The 17,496-nt window shown below is 41.2% G+C and overlaps 3 protein-coding genes across 4 annotated transcripts; all 3 read right to left on the reverse strand.

The window, feature by feature from the left end:
* Positions 1–659: 659 nt before the first annotated feature.
* On the reverse strand, positions 660–4,751 carry LOC103458453 (uncharacterized). The gene is made up of 4 exons (XM_008399279.3): positions 4,477–4,751; positions 3,217–3,765; positions 2,981–3,141; positions 660–2,092 (listed from the first exon to the last, which is right to left on the reverse strand). Exons 1-4 carry the CDS (start codon positions 4,642–4,644, stop codon positions 1,660–1,662), a joined length of 1,311 nt encoding a protein of 436 aa, XP_008397501.2. The 5' UTR covers positions 4,645–4,751; the 3' UTR covers positions 660–1,659.
* A 1,085-nt stretch (positions 4,752–5,836) lies between these two features.
* tpgs1 (tubulin polyglutamylase complex subunit 1) lies at positions 5,837–7,967 on the reverse strand. Its single transcript, XM_008399280.3, has 2 exons — positions 7,554–7,967; positions 5,837–6,614 (listed from the first exon to the last, which is right to left on the reverse strand). Exons 1-2 carry the CDS (start codon positions 7,898–7,900, stop codon positions 5,957–5,959), a joined length of 1,005 nt encoding a protein of 334 aa, XP_008397502.2. The 5' UTR covers positions 7,901–7,967; the 3' UTR covers positions 5,837–5,956.
* A 1,214-nt stretch (positions 7,968–9,181) lies between these two features.
* Positions 9,182–15,615, reverse strand: LOC103458455 (inositol-3-phosphate synthase 1-A). 2 transcript variants are annotated; one of them, XM_008399282.3, is made up of 11 exons: positions 15,480–15,615; positions 15,172–15,296; positions 14,894–15,055; positions 13,917–14,046; positions 11,885–12,078; positions 11,639–11,788; positions 11,331–11,549; positions 11,087–11,251; positions 10,869–10,982; positions 9,998–10,215; positions 9,182–9,884 (listed from the first exon to the last, which is right to left on the reverse strand). In XM_008399282.3, the coding sequence occupies exons 2-11, from the start codon at positions 15,283–15,285 to the stop codon at positions 9,683–9,685; spliced, it is 1,668 nt and encodes a 555-aa protein (XP_008397504.2). In that variant the 5' UTR covers positions 15,286–15,296; positions 15,480–15,615; the 3' UTR covers positions 9,182–9,682. The 2 variants fall into 2 exon arrangements, with proteins under 2 accessions (XP_008397504.2, XP_008397503.2); XM_008399281.3 differs by having other exon boundaries at positions 15,392–15,599.
* Positions 15,616–17,496: the final 1,881 nt, after the last annotated feature.

The following is a 17,496-nucleotide window of genomic DNA, read 5'->3' on the forward strand; positions in this document are numbered from 1 at the left end:
GCGGACTGCATGAAACAGGTTTGGGGCAGACCAATTGAATGAGCGAGGCGGGTCTCGGGGTGGGATTTGTATCCGAGCGCCCCAACTTACGTCCATGAGATGCGAAAATTGTCCACAGCATATATAACCGTCTCATATTGTAAATGTAGGACGCGTATGGTGTGGTCTAAACAAAGTGTTTGCGAAAATGGAAAAGTATGCATGGAGCAGGGTGTTAAAAGTGGAACTAGACCCATATTTTAACGACACTGAAGCAGCACCGCCGCATGAAAACCCCCCCAGCAAAAAACGATGTAACCAAAAGGCAAAGGTATGCTGGAACTGCAGCGACATCTTGAGGCCAGGGGAAGAATTGCATAAGACTCATTCACAAAATTTTGTGGGCTACGCAACTCCCAACAGTCTGTAAACCTCTCATATTTTATTTGCAATAAATAAGAAATTTATTGCAACTAAAATATTTTTTAAAATATGCATTTTTTTAATATAGAAGTATTTTTCCTCTTCCTTTCAGAAACGGCTTAAACGTCCTAGCAAAATGCTGAATTTATAAAACTCAAAATGTTTTAAGACAAAAAAAAATCTGAAAAGTATGGTGTGTCATCAACTAAAATGCCTTGCAGTCATCTACCTCCAGATAGCTAACTTGTAAACACAACTTAGCCATCAGTCATTTATTCTCAGTTTAAATTCAGCTGCCACATTGGAGGTTTGTTGGAGAACATTGGTGAGCAAACGGGATCATAAATGCCAAGGAACATACCAGCAAGTGAGGGATAGAGTTGAGACATTTATAGCAGGGCTAGGTTATGAAACAGCATCTCAAGCTTAAAAAAATCTCACTTCACCGTTTCTAAATTTGATCATAATAACCAATAAAACTTGCAACAATTTAGCCGTATTGCCCAGCAATAGATCACATTTTATAATAAGAGAAAAGGGGGAGGGGATGCCATATCTGCTAAAGTTCCAAAACAAGGTTGTCCAACCAAGCAGACGGGCTAGATAAGGAAAACATCAACAATCGTAACAACCATAAACATACAGTCATAATGAAGAATTTTTGAGGTATTTTGCAAATAAGAGCGAAGGGGGAGAAAAAAAAAATCAGTCTTTAGATGTGCAAAGCTGGTAGAGACACTATAAGCTTCCAGCAACATACGAAAAAAAAAGTGATTCTGTAAAACACCAGCTCTGGGAGGATGAATACAAACCCATTACATCATGTCTCACTTTCAAAAAAATATATCAAATCATACATTATTTTTTGTTTTACAAATATGCACGTCTTTTAGATTTCCACATAAAATCCCAAATGAAATCCATTGACATTTGCATGTGGCAAAAATGTGCAATAGTTCAAAGGGATTAGTATTGTAACTGCATTAATGCACCTGCGTTTATCTGGCGGTAGAAATCATCTTCAGGTTCGGTTTTCCGTAAGCAAACAGACCGGACTGAACTGGTCTTAATGGAGGCCACACTGATACCAGACAGACAAGTCAACATGCTGTTGTTTACAGAGAAGATGAAAGCACACACCTGTCTCTGTTCAACTTCAAAAAGTGTTTATGAGTTGAATAGATAAGTTCAGTAGGTTATATATTTGCAAAGACAAAATTGATACGCCAGTTGAGAAAGCTTTCTCGGCAGCTAAACTCAGGTTCTTTGCTGTTGGAAATAGTCACAGAAGAGGCCTCGGACCTCCTCGGCATCACTTTGGTCCATGCTGGTAGGAGCCAGGGCTTTGTGGCAGGGCTGGGGGTTCTCTGCCTCACACACCTCCACCTGCCACTCTGCTTTGAAGGCGTCTCCGTGGGACTCGCACATGTTGTGCAGAATGCAGCAGGCCAGCATCATGGTGGGCACCACGTCCAGCCCGCAGTCGTTCCTCTTACTGAGGCACTGCCAGCGCGCCCTGAGCCTCAGCAGCGCCTCCTCCGAGGAGCGCAGCGCTCTGCTTAGGCGCCGGTTGAACAGCTGCTGCGGCTCCAGCAGCGCCGTGCGACATCCCCGTCGGCTCTTTTGCTCCGGATAGGCCTTCATGAGCCAGCTCTGGAGCGGGTAGCAGGCCTCCCCCAGCAGCACATACCTGCAGACAGTAGATGGGTTTCAGGCTGAAAATATAAAAAAAAAAAAAAAAAAACACAAAGCCCTCAGGCACAAACGAGTAAACAATTAATATATTCCACTTCTGAGGCTGACCTGGTCCACCTAATCTTGCTTTGCATTTCCAACTAATATTTTTCCAAACGCTTAAAACCTTTCTTGCAGTCTCATTTTACATATTTTATAGCAGGAGAGATGGCTTTTGTTTGATTGGTGTCCAGTTTTGTTAATTTTATGTTCAGTATTCTAAATTCAGTTTTGATTACCTTAAATCTTAAAAATTAGTTCTTTAATTTTACCAGATTTTTTTCCCACCATACATATGTTGTTTCTCGTTTCATTTTAGTTGTTTTAATTATCAAAAGTAAAATTTCCCATCTTAAATTCATTTAAAGTTTATTAGCCTACATGGAAATGACGTGTAACAGAATCTTTGGTTATTGTTTTGGGGAGGCTTTTGGGAGGGGGAGTTGTTGCTGGAAAAAAACTGATTTTTATTTTTGCAAAAGGTGATCACATTTTTGGGATCATTTTGAAATATTTAAATGGTTTAGTTTTTTTTTTTACAATTTGTTGTTTTATTTATTTTGTAATTTGCACAGCTCGGTTTCATGTTTCACTAACAATACAAAACAGGGTGGTGAGAAAGGAGAAAATGAGTAACACCAAACTAATCAATGATTATTGATATCAACTGATATGAAGCACTTTTATTGTGATATATTTTTCAGCCATGTTTCCAAGCCCTAGATCACATTTTGTAAAAAAAAAAAAAAAAAGAGAGAGAAAAGACTGAAGCATGATTTTAGCCGATCCATTGTCGTCATGTGAAGGTCGTTCTGTGATGTGTTTACTTTCTTACTAACTGTACCCAAGCGGTTTCCCCATGAAGACAGACGTTTGGGCAGGAGACAGTCCACCCTCAGCAGCTGTGGCCCACAGAGCAGAGTTCTGTAAGATCTCAGCTGGATCGGTCCCACCGGGGAAACTGGCACATACATCCCAGAAGTAGCCTTGACCGCTGATAGCAACCTGGAGAGAAAGCAAAATATGTTACAAAAGAAAGTCTAAATCGGATGTGAGCGAGAACATGAGCCACACAGACACCTGAGACAGGACAGACAGCCAGCCAGCGGGGTTGGCGTAGTCCGACGCGTTGCTCGATGGGGTGATGATGGCTGTGTGAAGCGTTGTGATGGCAGCCACGCAGTGAGGAAAGCCCAGGTAGGAGTGGAAGAGCTGGGCTGATTCCTCCAGCTCCTGCTCGGTGGGGGGACGCAGGTACGTGGAGCTGAGGAGAGCCACGATGGCGTGGCACATGTCTCTGACACACCTGCACACGGTGGACTTCCCCACACCGAACAGGGCGCTGATGGTGCGGTACTCGACGTTGGACGCAAGACGCCACAGGGCCACGGCCACGCGCTTCTCTACCGGCAGCGCCAGCCGGAAGCTGGTGTCCTGGCGCGCCAGGCGGGGCCTCAGCTTCTCGCACAGGTAGAAGAAGGTCTCCTGGCTCATCCGGAATTTGTCCAGCCAATCAGAGGGCTGAAACTCCGTCATCACAACCCGCTCCCACCAGTCGGAGCGGGGAGTGGTTGTCCAGGGTCGGGTGCGGATGCGGACGTTGGAGCGCATTCCTCCCGCTATCATCATCTGTCGGAACAGAGGCAGAAGAGATGAGAAGAACTGCTTTTGGAAGAGGCTGGAAGTTTCAAGCTTGCTCGTCATCCTCAGAAAATTTGGGTCTTCTAAAGACGCAAACCTGTACATCAGCTAAATAAGGTAAAGACAAGCTCTTGTCCCATCTATATAGGTTACAAGTCAACAAGAAAGTGTTTTATTTGGTATAACAAATAAAGTTTAGTGTATTTTATTGGGATTTTGGGGGGATAAACCAACAAAAAGCAATTTATAATTGTACTGTGGAAGGATATGAATCATTGGTTTCAACCCTGAAAATGTGGGCTGCATGTATTTACTCGTGAATAAAATCTATTTCCACCACCTGCCTACACAAGACACCATTTCAGTAAATGGTAAATGTAATTTACAGCTTAAATGATTTTGGTGAAGATTTGTTAGAGAACACATGCGAACAAAAGCGTCATATGTTTTTGTATGTTGACAATATTAGTAGTTTATTCTATACAACCAGCCTTTATGAAGGAGTGAATGAAAGAAAGCCACAGTAAAAATAAAGGCTTTAAAACTCTTACCTGGGGTTTCCCTGGTGTACAACACAGGTGTGCAAAAGGGACCCCATACCTAGAGTTCAGCTCTGGATTTGAGACATTTTAACTAAAACTTAAGTTCAAAGCGCCAATAATTATAGATTATTACCGAACCGACTCCCAAAGCACTGACCATGAGCATCCTCCTCTGTCTCTGGAAGAAGTACTGTCGATGTCGGATGCGCCTCTGGATTTCATCGCGCCTCTGAATGTCTGCGTGGTTTAGGTCTCTCCTGCGCTTCAGCAACATGTAGGACAGGAGAAACATCAAGGAGCGCTGCTGCTCCTCCTCGTCTCCCATTCTGGAGAAATTAACGGGGAGCTAACTCGGATTAGGCGAGAGCATCATACTGAACTATCTGAACGGCTAGAGAAGCGACAACCAAGCTATGATGTTTACTTCCGCATTTGCATCCGATGTCTGTTTCTAAATGGTGCTGCCATCTAGTGGTCATATGCAGTCACTGCGTCTGTAGGTCAAAGATCGAGCAAAGTCCAATTTTAATATTATTTTTTTTGATAATAAAACGGACTTCACAAAGTTATACAGTAAAAATACAGTAAAATTGACACTGTAGCTACAAAAAGATTTGGTCTACGCAAATGCTGTTTGTTGTTGCTTTAACAGTTTTTTTAATTTATTTAGTTTCTTTGCGTTATGTTGAATATCCATCTCTTCTTCAAATCATGACTAATGTTCTGTGCTTGTAATTAATTTTGAATAACTCTCTTCTCAGACTTGAATTTTTAGTGATGCAATGATTTGGTAGAAGTTTCCAGACACGTTGGCTTGTTTTTAAAATGCCATTATTATTTTTGACACACTTAGTCACAAATGGAGAATGTTTTGATTCCCCTCCTTGTCGATGCCAGTGCTCTTGGAAGGATCAGGTGCATGTTCGCAACTTTGGATGACAAAAAAAAAAAAAACTCTAAACGAGGATAACTACTTCAATGACTGCAAAACAACAAAAAAATATTTTTCTGTATTTTCTTTCAAATAATATATTGTTTAGTGAGCAATATTAACTAAAGGAGGTTCAGTGCATGCATGAAACGTTTGAAGGGCTAATAAACATTTCATTTAGCAGGTATAGCTAAATTTTATGTGGCAGCCATATTAGATTTTGATAGTGAGGTTGGAGAGACACCTCAGCCTGCCAAACTAGTCATTCTGATTGATATTTTTATTACTTTTCCAATTTGGAAATGCACGACTTCTGAGAAATAATGACCTGCATGTTTAATTAAATCGCATCCTTTAAAAAAATGTATGCTGTGAGCAATAGATAAGATTTTTTTTTCCTTTTTGTTTTTAATGATGTACCCAACAAGTGAAGGGCTTGTACTACTACTTCAAAGTATCTCTCCCTAAAAAAAAAAAGTAATTACACTTGCAGAAATATATGTTGTTTTTTTTCATTTAAAAAAGTTTCTGAAGATGAATACTTATAGGAGCTGATTTAATAAAATATCAGAAGCCACCAAAAGTGTTTACTGTGGTCACTGAGTTTATTGTTGGTGTTAAGGTTTGTTTTTATTCTGGAGTTTTCAGACATGAGTCAGAGATGAAGGATTGTTTATTGCTGTACATTCATGACATCTATGTACCTCTAGGATACAACTTTTACACGAGCGATGAACAGATCTGCGGCTGCATTTTCAAACTCCTTCGCGTCCATGTTGCCACCGGGCCCACGGGTCTGGGCTCCGGCCATGGCCTGCGCCAGTTTGTGGGGGGAGATCTTGGCGCTGGCCTCCAAGTAGCGGATAGCCTTCGCATTTGCTTCCAAACAAGCACTAGATTTAGCGTTGGCATTAACGAAGCAGTTTGCATCACAGTCCTGGGAGGTCTCAAGCGCTTCCTTTAAGGTCCCAAGCACAGCAGAGCACAGGGCCCTGGAGGCGGGCCCCTCGTCGGGGCAGCACACCTCGGCGTAAAGCCTCTGAGCCTGCCGGATGTAGTCCGAGAAAACAGCACAGGTGAGCACGCCATGACGGAAGACATCGTAAGGGACAGCTTCGTGGTCCTGGCAGCAGAGGCGTCGTAGGAGCGGGGCGGAGGTTGAGGCAGGGACGCCGCCTTCGCTGCAGAGGCACTCCAGAGTCTGCGTGTAGAGGCCTCCTTTTACGCCCCCGCTGCCCTCTGAGTCAGGAGGGACGTCAAGGCAGGAACCATCTGGGCCCTCCGGATTCTCACTTGCCTGCCTCAGACACCCGTTGAGGTTCAGGAGGTCGTAGGCCACACGAACATTGTTGCTGAAAGCTGATCTAAAATACAGAAAAATCATACGGTCAATGTGTTTTTTTTTTGTTTATTGTTACTAATGATGCGTATTGACTGTTATTTTCCCAGCAGCTACAGAAAAACAATAATCTCCGAGACAGAGGGCTAGAGACAAATAAGAGCAGGGAGATTTTTTGTAGCTGGGTGAATAATCAAGTGTTTTGTTCTTTCTGACAACAGTGCTAAAATATCTTACTGAAAAAATAGCATTATAAACTCAGTAAACAGATATTTTCAAAGACATAGTATGTTAACTTATTATACTAATAATGAGGAATGAAATTGTTGGGATGATAATACAGTATCCCTAAAAAAAGAAACAACTCCTTGAACTTTTTCACTATTTTCTCACGTTACACCCATAAACTTCAGTGTCTTTAATTACGATTTTATGTGATGACCAACACAAAACTGTCTAGTTGTAAAGTAGAAGATAAAGTAAACATGTTTTTTCTAATAAAAAATACACAATAAATATCGTGGTGACGTATCGGTGCCACCACAATATTTACTGTTGGGGTGGGATGTTCACGGTGCAGCATCCGGATTCTCACTTGCCTGCCTCAGACACCCGTTATGATGCAAAGGACTTTGAACTGCCGTGTTGCTGAAAATGCGCTGTAAGCAAATAAAACTGACTTGACTCATGAGCTCCTTCTTTTACTGTTTCCAAATAAATACGTAAAAATATGAGAACTAATAATATTTTGTGTTGATCTATTGCATAAAATCATGACATTATACTTTGCAATATGTTTCTGTAAAATGAATACATTTGAAAAAAATACATACGCATTTGTGAAATTGTCGATACATTTTTAAGTGTTTCTCAATCCGTTAGTGTAGTCTAACGAATAGTAATCCTACTGACAAATGCTGGTGTCTACGGGTAACTCGTATTGAGCGCTAAAATCTGCCCGCACCTCTGAGAGTGATGCGCCAGACGCAGGTGCCACAGCGCCCTGTTAAGACGCTGCTGCTCGTGTGCGCCTGCGCCCGCAAGGCCGGTGCTCTGCTGCTGCTGCTGGTCTTCATCCCCGCATCCAGCCGTCCCGCTGTCCGTAACCGACGCCAGGTTGCAGAAGTGGTCGGCCAGAAACCCGATGGGATCATCCGACCTGGCCTCGACCATCTTCAGAATGGCCCCGCGGAGCAGGTCCCCGACGCCGGCCTGCTCCAGGAACTCCCTCTCGCTGTCCGATTTGACGACTTTGCCGGAGGACATCCCCGAAGGAAGAGCCGCAGACCGGCGCTTCTCTTTGTCAGCCATTGCTGTTGACGTCCCGTGTCGCAGCAACGGCAGCGGAAGTGATGGAGCACCGGTCGGGAAGCAGGAAGCAGTGCGTCATACAATAATAGCGCATTGTTGAAATTTGCCAATATAATGACAGTAGAGAACATTAAATTTGTATAGATAGATAGATAGATAGATAGATAGATAGATAGATAGATAGATAGATAGATAGATAGATAGATAGATAGATAGATAGATAGATAGATAGATAGATAGATAGATAGATAGATAGATAGACTTGGAAAAAATATACTTTATTTTGCACATAAAATAATTTTGGTATTGTACCTGACTGAAAAAAATGTATGTAAACATCTGGTTTCAGCTCCAGATGGGTTTCACAAAGCCAAATTGAGTTACAAAGAATCTATAGTTCATAAAAATGATTCAGTCTAAGCTGGAACCTTTTACACTTTTTGGTTGTATTAATAATCTTAGAAAAGCTGTTTAAAAATAGTACTCCATATTCAGCTCTTCATTAAGCTTTTATAAATCTCTAATCTTTTTTAAAGGGGAAACAGTTGTTACAAAATACTATAGCCTACATATCAAATATGATTTAAAAGAAATTTTACATCATAGTTTGACTATTTGAAATTGGCCTCTGTCTCTTTAAGAAGCTCCTGCTCTTCAGCCCTTCTTTGTGGAATAGGCAGTGTTTAGGTACCCCCTGAATGGTTGCCATGGGAGATTCAAAGATTTCTTAAATATGAAAGAATTAAAGCAACACTCTGGGTATGTGTGCTTTCAATTCTTGTTCAATTCGAAAAGATTTCGGTGGTTAAATGGGATATTTGACTGTTTCCTTAATCATGTGACAGAAGGATTTAAGTGGCAGGTAACTGGTTGTCTTTTCATGATACAGATAGAATAAAAATGTCCTTTAACTTTGAACATCTGAGGTCAAGTGGCTGTGAAATTATAGATTTTTAATTACATACCTTTTGGTTTTATCTGTCCTTATCAGCAAAAGTGCAAATATGCAACAATTTGTCACAATAAAAACACATTCATTATTTTTTTAATTAGTTAAGATTTTAGTTGTTGGACCAATAAAACATAGTGTATAATTGCTAATGATAAAATGTTATATTAAAGTCTAAAAAAATTGTAGCCTGCATGTTTAGCAACTTTACTGAAACTCTTAAACAAAATCCAGAGCAAAAATTTCTTACATTACTCATTACAGCCTGTACAGTACAGCCTGTCTGTTAAAACATTTAACCAAACGTGAGACACTTGAACAAAAACTTAATGTTCAACCTAAAAATTCTAATTTTATTGTAAAATACTCAATTTCACACAAAACCTTTAAGAATTCTGCAATACATCAGAAACAAGATGTCAACCCTAAACCAGTGAATGCAACGTTCACTGGTTTTCATGTAGCTTATGGTGTCTACACAAATAGACACCATAAGCTGTCTATTCATGTAGAAACAATACAGTATTAAGCATCTATTTTTCAGATATATACACTACATTTGTGCTTTAACATTCTAAACTTGAAAACCTACTTTAATTTAAACATTGTAAACAGTGAAATGTTAAAAAGATGTAGTACACAAAAGATCTGGTCAGTCAATGTGTGTGGTTTCCACACATTTCTAAACAACTGTGGTCTCTACCCTCAAGCACATTTAGCTAATTCCTTTTTATATTTGGATCAAAATTTGATCAATTGGGGTGTTTGTTCATCTCAAACAATTTATTAAACTTCGCAGCAGTCCGTTTTGGGCTTCAGTGGAATATCTTCCGTTACATAGCGCAAGCCGTGTCACTCTGGTGAGTGATGATGCCGTTTTTCAGCGGTACAGAGGCATGGTTCCCATTGGCGAGGGCGGCTTTTTTTAGTGTGGCCACGTCGTTGTTGATGTAGGTTGACTGCGCCATCAAGAAGTTCCTCTGCAGCTTGTGCTCCAGCAGCATGTGGTTCTGGGGAGGAAGGCTGAGGCACGCTCTGGACAAGAACAAAAAGAGATCAGTCAGAACTTATTATTCTTGTGTTGGATGGACCGTTAAGTTTATTAGCGAGAGAAAAAAAACACATTCTCATTTGAAAGCAATTCATACCTCATGATGTTTTCTATGCAGGCTCTCTGGCGGAAGAAGGCATTGACGACTGGAGTCCCTGATGGGACCAGAGGGGCCTTGCAGAGGAAGGAGAGCAGAGCGAGGACGCTGTGGAAGGACTGGAAGTCCTCCTCTCCCTGAGGCCTGACTGTCACTCGCTGGCAAAGCTCAGTCAGGATAACCAGGTCCAGGATGATCGGGCTGGCCAGGAGCGAGTCCTGTTAAGATTCAAAGAGGAAAATTGAAAAGTGAAGCTGAGTCAAACTGCGTCAAAACAAAGCGTTTGTTTTCTTAGTTTATCTTGATTATTATGAATAACTAAGTTCAAATTAGAGTAGTATTTTGTAATAAATCAAGCTGTTAAATATAAAGGAGCTATGTCTCATGTGAAGCTATTTAGATGTCCGACGGTGTGAGCAAGGCATTCTGCAGAAATTCTCGCCTTTTTTCTTTTTAGCCACTTTTTTTTCTTTTTAGGAGACAAAGTTAAAATATCCCAAATCAAGACTAATGTCTTTAATTTACCCTAGAGTACTACAATATTTAAAAAATACTATAAAAAAGTGCATATTTATCTTCTCCCCATTTACTTTGTTGACCCAAAATAAAATCTAGTACAAGTACCTATAAAGTCCCCTAACTAAAGAGTTTTGTAATGAACAAATTTAACTTGGATGCTGTGCTTCTGTTTCCAGCTGGTAGCAGAATGAGCTAAGACAGTGTGTGACCTGCATGTGTCTCTTTGTATTAGATTTAAGGCTTAAAAAGATGGATTATCATCGAGATCAGTTGCTCCTGAGCCTCTCCACAGTAACATTGCTTCCACTCTAATCTCATGGCGGTTTTGTTGCTGAAATGCATTGATACTAACCTCACAGGTGTTGTGGAGCGCGATGGTGTTGAGCCCGCCCATCATTATTTCGGATGTGTACTCATCCATGGCACGCTTGCTGTCTCCCACATATGGGACATATTTAATCACCACCTGATGTAGGAGGGAGACGCGGCAGAGGTCCACCATGAGCATTCACACAAATGTTCCAGTGTGCGTTTGTGCTTTTTATATTTCACTCACTATATTTCACTCACACAGTGGTCAGGTTTCTCCCCAGGCTGATACAGCACAGGATTGGACTGAACCATGTCGTCCACCACGTTGCTCTTGGAGATCTCCTTGGAGCGGAACTGCTGAGGGGCGGACAGGTTCTTCCCGTCATTGTTGCCGAGGTGATTGTAGCTGACGATGGACGTCGGCTGTCAAGGCGAAGCAAAGCTGCTGAATCATGGATTACTTTCCTTCTAAAAAAAAAAAAAAAAAAGTGTATAATCTTACCTTGATGCCTGCGCTGACCAGGAAGTCCACCAGAACTGACTTGATTTTGGTCTGGCCGGACTTAAAGTCATCGCCGCCGATGAACACGCCTCTCTGCATGGCCAGCTCTACGGCCCCGGGGACGAAGGTGTTCTGTGGAGAGCCGTTGATGTAGGCGCAGTCCTCCAGAATGCTGGCCACGGCAAACAGAGTGGAGGGAGAAATCTCTGCTGCTCCAGCCTGAGGAGGAGGAAAAGCGTGCAGGTGAGAGAACTGAAGACTTCAAACCAAACCTGCTCAATGCAACCTCGCATAGAGCTCTTTCTCACCTGGATTCCAGCCAGCAGGTTCTTGGCTGAGTCACTGACCCCCGGGACAATATCGCAGAAGCGCTCAGTGTTGGCCGTCCACAGAACTATGACTTTGTCCACACCGCTGGACCGATGGAAGTCTCTAATGTCAGCTCTGATCTGCTCCATCTGGAAAATCATTTACATGTTGTTTTTTTTTAATAAAATGGCACAATAATAGCTAAAATTGATCAAAAAGAAAAGGGGAGTGGCAGCATCCGTTACCTGCTCTGCCATGGTGCCAGTGAGGACGTTGTCAGCCCGACTCTCCTGGTTCGCTGCAATAAATTCGGGTATATAGATGGAAGGCCTTGGTTTGAGGCTGCTCATGTACGGTCGCAGCTGCTCCTGCAGGGACCAGTCCAGCACCTGCGCTCGCTCCATTGCTCCGCCCAGATCCTGTGAGGAGATGTCCCAACCTGAAGACATGGATCCATCACAAATTAAAGGAATTTTACTTTTACAACACAGATTAACTAGAGAAATGTCACTATGCTCTATGTTCCGATATGAACATTAGTTCATATCAGAGCCAGCACTTGGCAGCAGTTGGTAGACTTTAAATTTATTGTTTCCCATTAAAACACAAAGATACTCATCTAGATTGTCAGGTACTATGCAAAATTTGTACTAAAAATAGTATTCCCCACAATGAAACTTCAATAAATATTTTAAGTTAAGCTCTTTGTTTACAAAGTTGAGTGAAAATAAAGGACTCATAAACACAAATCTTCTGTCTTACAAATACAGAGATCTTGGGGCCCCCTGCTGGCCTGGAGGCCCTAAGCAGTGTGATTGTTTGCTTATGACTTGAAAAATGCCATGGGAATAGAAATTATTTTCACAGGCGTCTACGAAAAATGCAATAAACATTCAAGTTAAAATTGGTAGGCCTAACAGCAGCCAATCAGAGTGGAAAAAATATTGTTGTTTTGTGCCATTTTCTAGTTGTTAAATATTCCACAAAATGACCAGATAAAAGATGAACAACATGCCAGTTTAAACTTTGAACTATTTGCAAAATGACTGAGCTCTGCAACATTAAAACATGGATAGAACTGTAACTACATTAATCATAGCTCTTCTTCTCTTCAGTGCTTGCCAGTTTCTGGTGGTGCAGCTCTGTGCTGCCTTCAGGAGAATGGGACATCAGAGTATCTACCATAAAATTTCACCCACATGGCATTTATTGTGCAAACCAGAGCTTTCAGTGGAAAAACAAAAGTTCCAGGTCCTTTTAATGCCATACAAATATGAGACAGAAACATGGATTATATCTTTATATAGATCTGTCTATTGATTTATAGATTGATAGTTTTACTGGACAGAAATTACAAAGAACAAATCTGGTTCTTAATCAAATCCTAATGAGTCAAATTCAAAGTGTCATGGAGTCATCAGCCTCATGACATTAACACTGACATGAAAAATAATATTGAAGAAATGAATACATCAAATCTAATTAAAAACATAAATAAGTGATCAGTTCTTTACCGTTATGGTCTGCAAGATATATTTATTCTCAGTATTACATGTGGTCTCAACAAACCCATGACATTTCAACAATATTATTTTACCTTTTATCTGGAAATAGTGTCTGTTTATTCTTGCCATACAGTCTCTGTATTAATTATTGCTCGAAAGGTCTTGCCATACCAGTTTATTCCTCTGTATTTAATTTAGTTTCATAGTTTAGTCTTGCATTTTGTTTTTCATTCATTTCCATTTAGTTTCCTTTGACTATTGTTATCTTCTCTTGGTTTATTGCTATGTCCACTTTAGTTTCTTTCCTGTTGCTAGATTTACTTTATTGTTTATTGACTACCAGTAATCTTCACTCATCACCTGCTGCACCGCCTAATCGTCATGTGTTTCACATCATGTGTTGATTTTTTACTGTTCAGCGTCAGATTCTCTGTTTTTATGCCATTATTCACATCTAGTTCATCGCTCCGTTTTATGTCCCGCTTCTCCTGTTTCAGAGTTTTGCGCAATGGGTTTGTTTTCTTAACCCCCTAAGGTGCAGGGCGGCCGGGAAGCGTATCGATGGGGAAAAGGCAGACTGGTATTATTTGCATATAAGGTGTAAAGTTTACCTTTGACTAAACGCCCCCCAAAGGAATCCCAGCGCCCCCCTTTTGTAAAAATTTCCGCCAGCGCCCCCTGCCGTCCTCTGAACGCCCCCAGGGGGGCGGTAGCGCCCACGTTGAGAACCGCTAGGTTAACCCATGAAGTGAATATCTGGGGTTCTCCATACCGTCAAAGACAATGTCATTAGGATGCACCATGGGCAGCAGGTCACGGAACGGCACGTTGACTTCTCCCTCCAGCCCTGACCCCAGACAAACAGTGGACGCCTGTAGCAGGGAGCCATAGTAGTTTGCTTTCTAAAAGGAATACAGATGAGAGAAAGGGCAAAAAAAGAAAGTGAGTTCATTCTGTTACAGGTCAGATTAAACTATGTTACATCACATAAAGGAAGACATGGTTTTATAAGGAAAACACAAGACTTGGCCACCGGGGGTAGTGTTGCATATCTCAGCCCTTTTATGGGAGATATCTAGGAACTCTGATAGTTGTGAATGAACCCTTCACTAAGCAGGAACAGGAAGTTGACGATCAGTGGTGGTACCAAAAGTAGTGGTGGAATAACAGACTAATTATAGCATTAGACAATATATATATTAATTAGCTTAGCAATGGTTTTCACAGAAAAAGATTTCCCCACAGTTTGGCAAATGAACTGAGATCAGTGGGACTATTTATATTAGGAGATATGACTTTCTGCTCAGGGTGGCACAACAGGGGGTGCCACAAAGAAACACATGCAAATAAATAAAAATGGCGATAGACTATGAATTACTAATTATGTTAAAGTCAACATCTGATTCGCAGCTTACGTCCACAACTAAAGGCATTAAAGGGATTATTTCTGTGCTTTTAAGGAATCTAGACTCAATTTCATCATTTAGTTTTGAATATTAAATATTTAGACAAATAAGAAGTAAAAATGGGTTGTCAGCAAACTGAGGTTCTCTAAGAAAGTAACCCGAGTTTTATATATGCATCACCAACATTCACTGACAGACGCACATAATTTTGTGTAATTAACTGGATCCTACAATGATTATATTCTTATAATAATATTACTATTATTCTCAAATATAACAACTTTAAAGTCTAAACTGAATTTTTCTACATTTTCTGCACTTCAACCTGGGTCCCTCCGCTCACCTTTTCTCCGTTCTTGGTCCTCCAGGTGAGACCCAGCTTGTTGGCCAGGACAGCGGCGGTGACTGTGGCTCCGTTGTTGCCTCCCCAGCCCACCAGCATCACGCCCAGCCGGGGAACGCGTCGCTCGGTGCGGAATGTCATCTCGGTGCTGCGGGGGGTCACCTGTATGCCACAGAGACCGACATCAGCTACGGAAACTGGGACAGATGGCAGTCTGTGCGCAGCCGCACATTTACTGTGATGGCAGAGGCGGTATTCATGGCTATTGCAATACTGACCGTTACTCTGTTCCCCTCCTGACGCACAGAGGTGGTTTGATAGGAGTAATGCGCCTCGATGTGAGTCTCTGTGTACTTCACATTGGGGCTGTTAACGTGAATGCTCGCGGACATGGCGACAGACTCTGAAAAGCAACGAAATAGTTATTACAATTTGCAATGAAACACTTCCTGTTAGCTCCAGGCTTCCGCTAAGCTTGAAACACACTGTCTAACTAACCTATTTTTGTTCTTCAAGCGATAAGAAAAAAGCTTTCAGCGCTAGTGTCGTTGTCGGATATTCTCCTAGTGCTTGTGCGAAGTAGTACCGGGTGGCTTCCGTTGGTTGCCCTTGCTAGTAGACTCCTCTTCTTAGTACGACGCACTCATCCGATTCTTTGCAACCAGCACACCCCCATCCCTTTATATAAGGCGCGTGGCTGCAGACAAAGGGCCAGCGCGTGGCACCGTCAGCCAATGGGAGCGCTTCTTTGAAGCTCAGCATCCTCGAGGAGGGACCGCACACAAGTCAGAAATATTCCATTCTAGAGGGTTTTGATAGAGAAGAAAATCTTCCACTGGCGTGGATCTAATGAAGGCTGCTTGCAGAATCACAGTTTAGTAATTCATTGCTGTATTTGATCACTTTATAACCCAATAAAGCATTTGTTGAAGCTTTAAATAACAACGTTAAAATTGTTTATTGCATTTTGTTGCTTTTCTTGTGCCTTCAAATGTAAACGTATTAATTCAGGAGAATTGCATGCAGTTGGAAGTGCTTGCATGTATACACACTGAATCATAAATGTTTTAAAAAATCGCTCCACATTGACAATAACCGACTCAACGTTGCATCTTGACAGTCATTATCAGTTTAAAGCTGCTGTGGGTGCTGTAACTGCTTTTCCTACTTTGACCCAGATTATTCACAAAATGCACGACACCGATGATGCCAAAAATGTCTTTATTTCAGTTTAGAAATGTTTGACATAAAAATAAAGTTATGCACTTAAAAAACATTTTTCATCTTTTAATTATTTGTTAGTTGTATCATAAACTTAACTTCAAATGCATGCTTCTTGACACGACCAAATCTCTTGCAAATGAAAAATAATTGCATTTATGTTTACACTTATTAAAAATTATATCATTGTGCCAATTTTAACCCCGGTTCTACTAAGCTACATGCAAAAGATAAGCGGGATGTGGAACTAACACTTACCATTCCACTGTTTCAGAGTTTTCTTTGACAATTTCTATTGAAACATTAAAAAACAAGTATTAAAAGATCTTACAAAATGAACGCCTCTTCCTGACCAATCACTGCCAAGTAGAGACCGCCTCCAGCCAATGAGCGACAGAAAGCACCATATCACGTGCAATCCATGTGCAGCTACTTCACAGCACAGGTAGAAAACTACGCAGGATATGTGTCAATCATGTCCAGATGTATTTAACACTCATTAACACAATCCCCGTGCCTTATAATGCATGTTAGGCATAGATCGTCTGCCGTTTGAGTTTTGAAGCCGGCGCATGCGCTCCGTCAGTCGGCCGGTCTCAGGAAAAAAACCAACCGGTTATCAAAGACAATAATACTGTCATGCAATAATTACAATGTAGAGACACAAATCATTCTGATTTATTCATCATAATTATGCGAAACTAAACAAAGTCGTTTGAAAGGCGATTAGAAGAGGAGGAAAACACCACCCCCTCCCACTCCACTCCACAGTGCAAAAATAATCTTAAGAGTGGAAAATTCCTGTGTAACTTCGCTGACTGCAGTAAACATGGGATAAGGCTATCGCTCTTTGCAATTGTATTAGTAAAAAAAAAAAAAAAAGGGGGGGGGGGGGGGGTAAAAATTGTTGGTTGCTATTGTATTTATAATAATTATATTCTCAATGATTTTGTGCATTTTTGCATACTTCTTTTTTTTTTAAATATCTTTTTATCTTACATACCTCTGTGACAACACTTACATCCTCTGGCAGAATAGATAGGAAGAGTTCACACAAAAGCTTTTAGCGCCTTCATTTTATGACTTTTGCGGTCCAAATTTTCCACGAACATGTCTTTGACCCTCAGCCAATCAGATCGCTGGAAGTATAACGCATGACCCACTGTTGACTGTCACCCCACGTGAATCTAGGTTGGAGGAGGAAGAGAAGGATCCAGAACAAACACCCGTAGACAATAAAACAGATATCAAATGGGTGGTGGGGGGTGGGGGGGAATGAAAGACAATAAAAATATAAATATAAAGACAACATGTAAATGTTAATTATTGTGTTTTTTATGTTCTTCTGATGTAAATCGCTTTGAACTGCTGTGTAGCTGAAT

Source organism: Poecilia reticulata, chromosome 22 (assembly GCF_904066995.2).
Source record: "Poecilia reticulata chromosome 22, P_reticulata-male-v2, whole genome shotgun sequence".
Classification (NCBI taxonomy): domain Eukaryota; kingdom Metazoa; phylum Chordata; class Actinopteri; order Cyprinodontiformes; family Poeciliidae; genus Poecilia; species Poecilia reticulata.

Excerpts from the sequence above, each read along its gene's own strand:
- LOC103458453 (XM_008399279.3), bottom strand. The coding sequence starts at position 4,644 with ATGGGAGACGAGGAGGAGCAGCAGCGCTCCTTGATGTTTCTCCTGTCC. Across the intron at positions 3,766-4,476 it reads GACAGAGGAGGATGCTCATG|ATGATGATAGCGGGAGGAAT; the intron begins GTCAGTGCTTTG and ends CTGTTCCGACAG. Across the intron at positions 3,142-3,216 it reads GGCTGTCTGTCCTGTCTCAG|GTTGCTATCAGCGGTCAAGG; the intron begins GTGTCTGTGTGG and ends CTTTCTCTCCAG.
- tpgs1 (XM_008399280.3), bottom strand. The coding sequence starts at position 7,900 with ATGGCTGACAAAGAGAAGCGCCGGTCTGCGGCTCTTCCTTCGGGGATG. Across the intron at positions 6,615-7,553 it reads CTGGCGCATCACTCTCAGAG|ATCAGCTTTCAGCAACAATG; the intron begins GTGCGGGCAGAT and ends TCTGTATTTTAG.
- LOC103458455 (XM_008399282.3), bottom strand. The coding sequence starts at position 15,285 with ATGTCCGCGAGCATTCACGTTAACAGCCCCAATGTGAAGTACACAGAG. Across the intron at positions 11,789-11,884 it reads CTGGCACCATGGCAGAGCAG|ATGGAGCAGATCAGAGCTGA; the intron begins GTAACGGATGCT and ends ATGATTTTCCAG. Across the intron at positions 10,216-10,868 it reads CGCTCCACAACACCTGTGAG|GACTCGCTCCTGGCCAGCCC; the intron begins GTTAGTATCAAT and ends GAATCTTAACAG.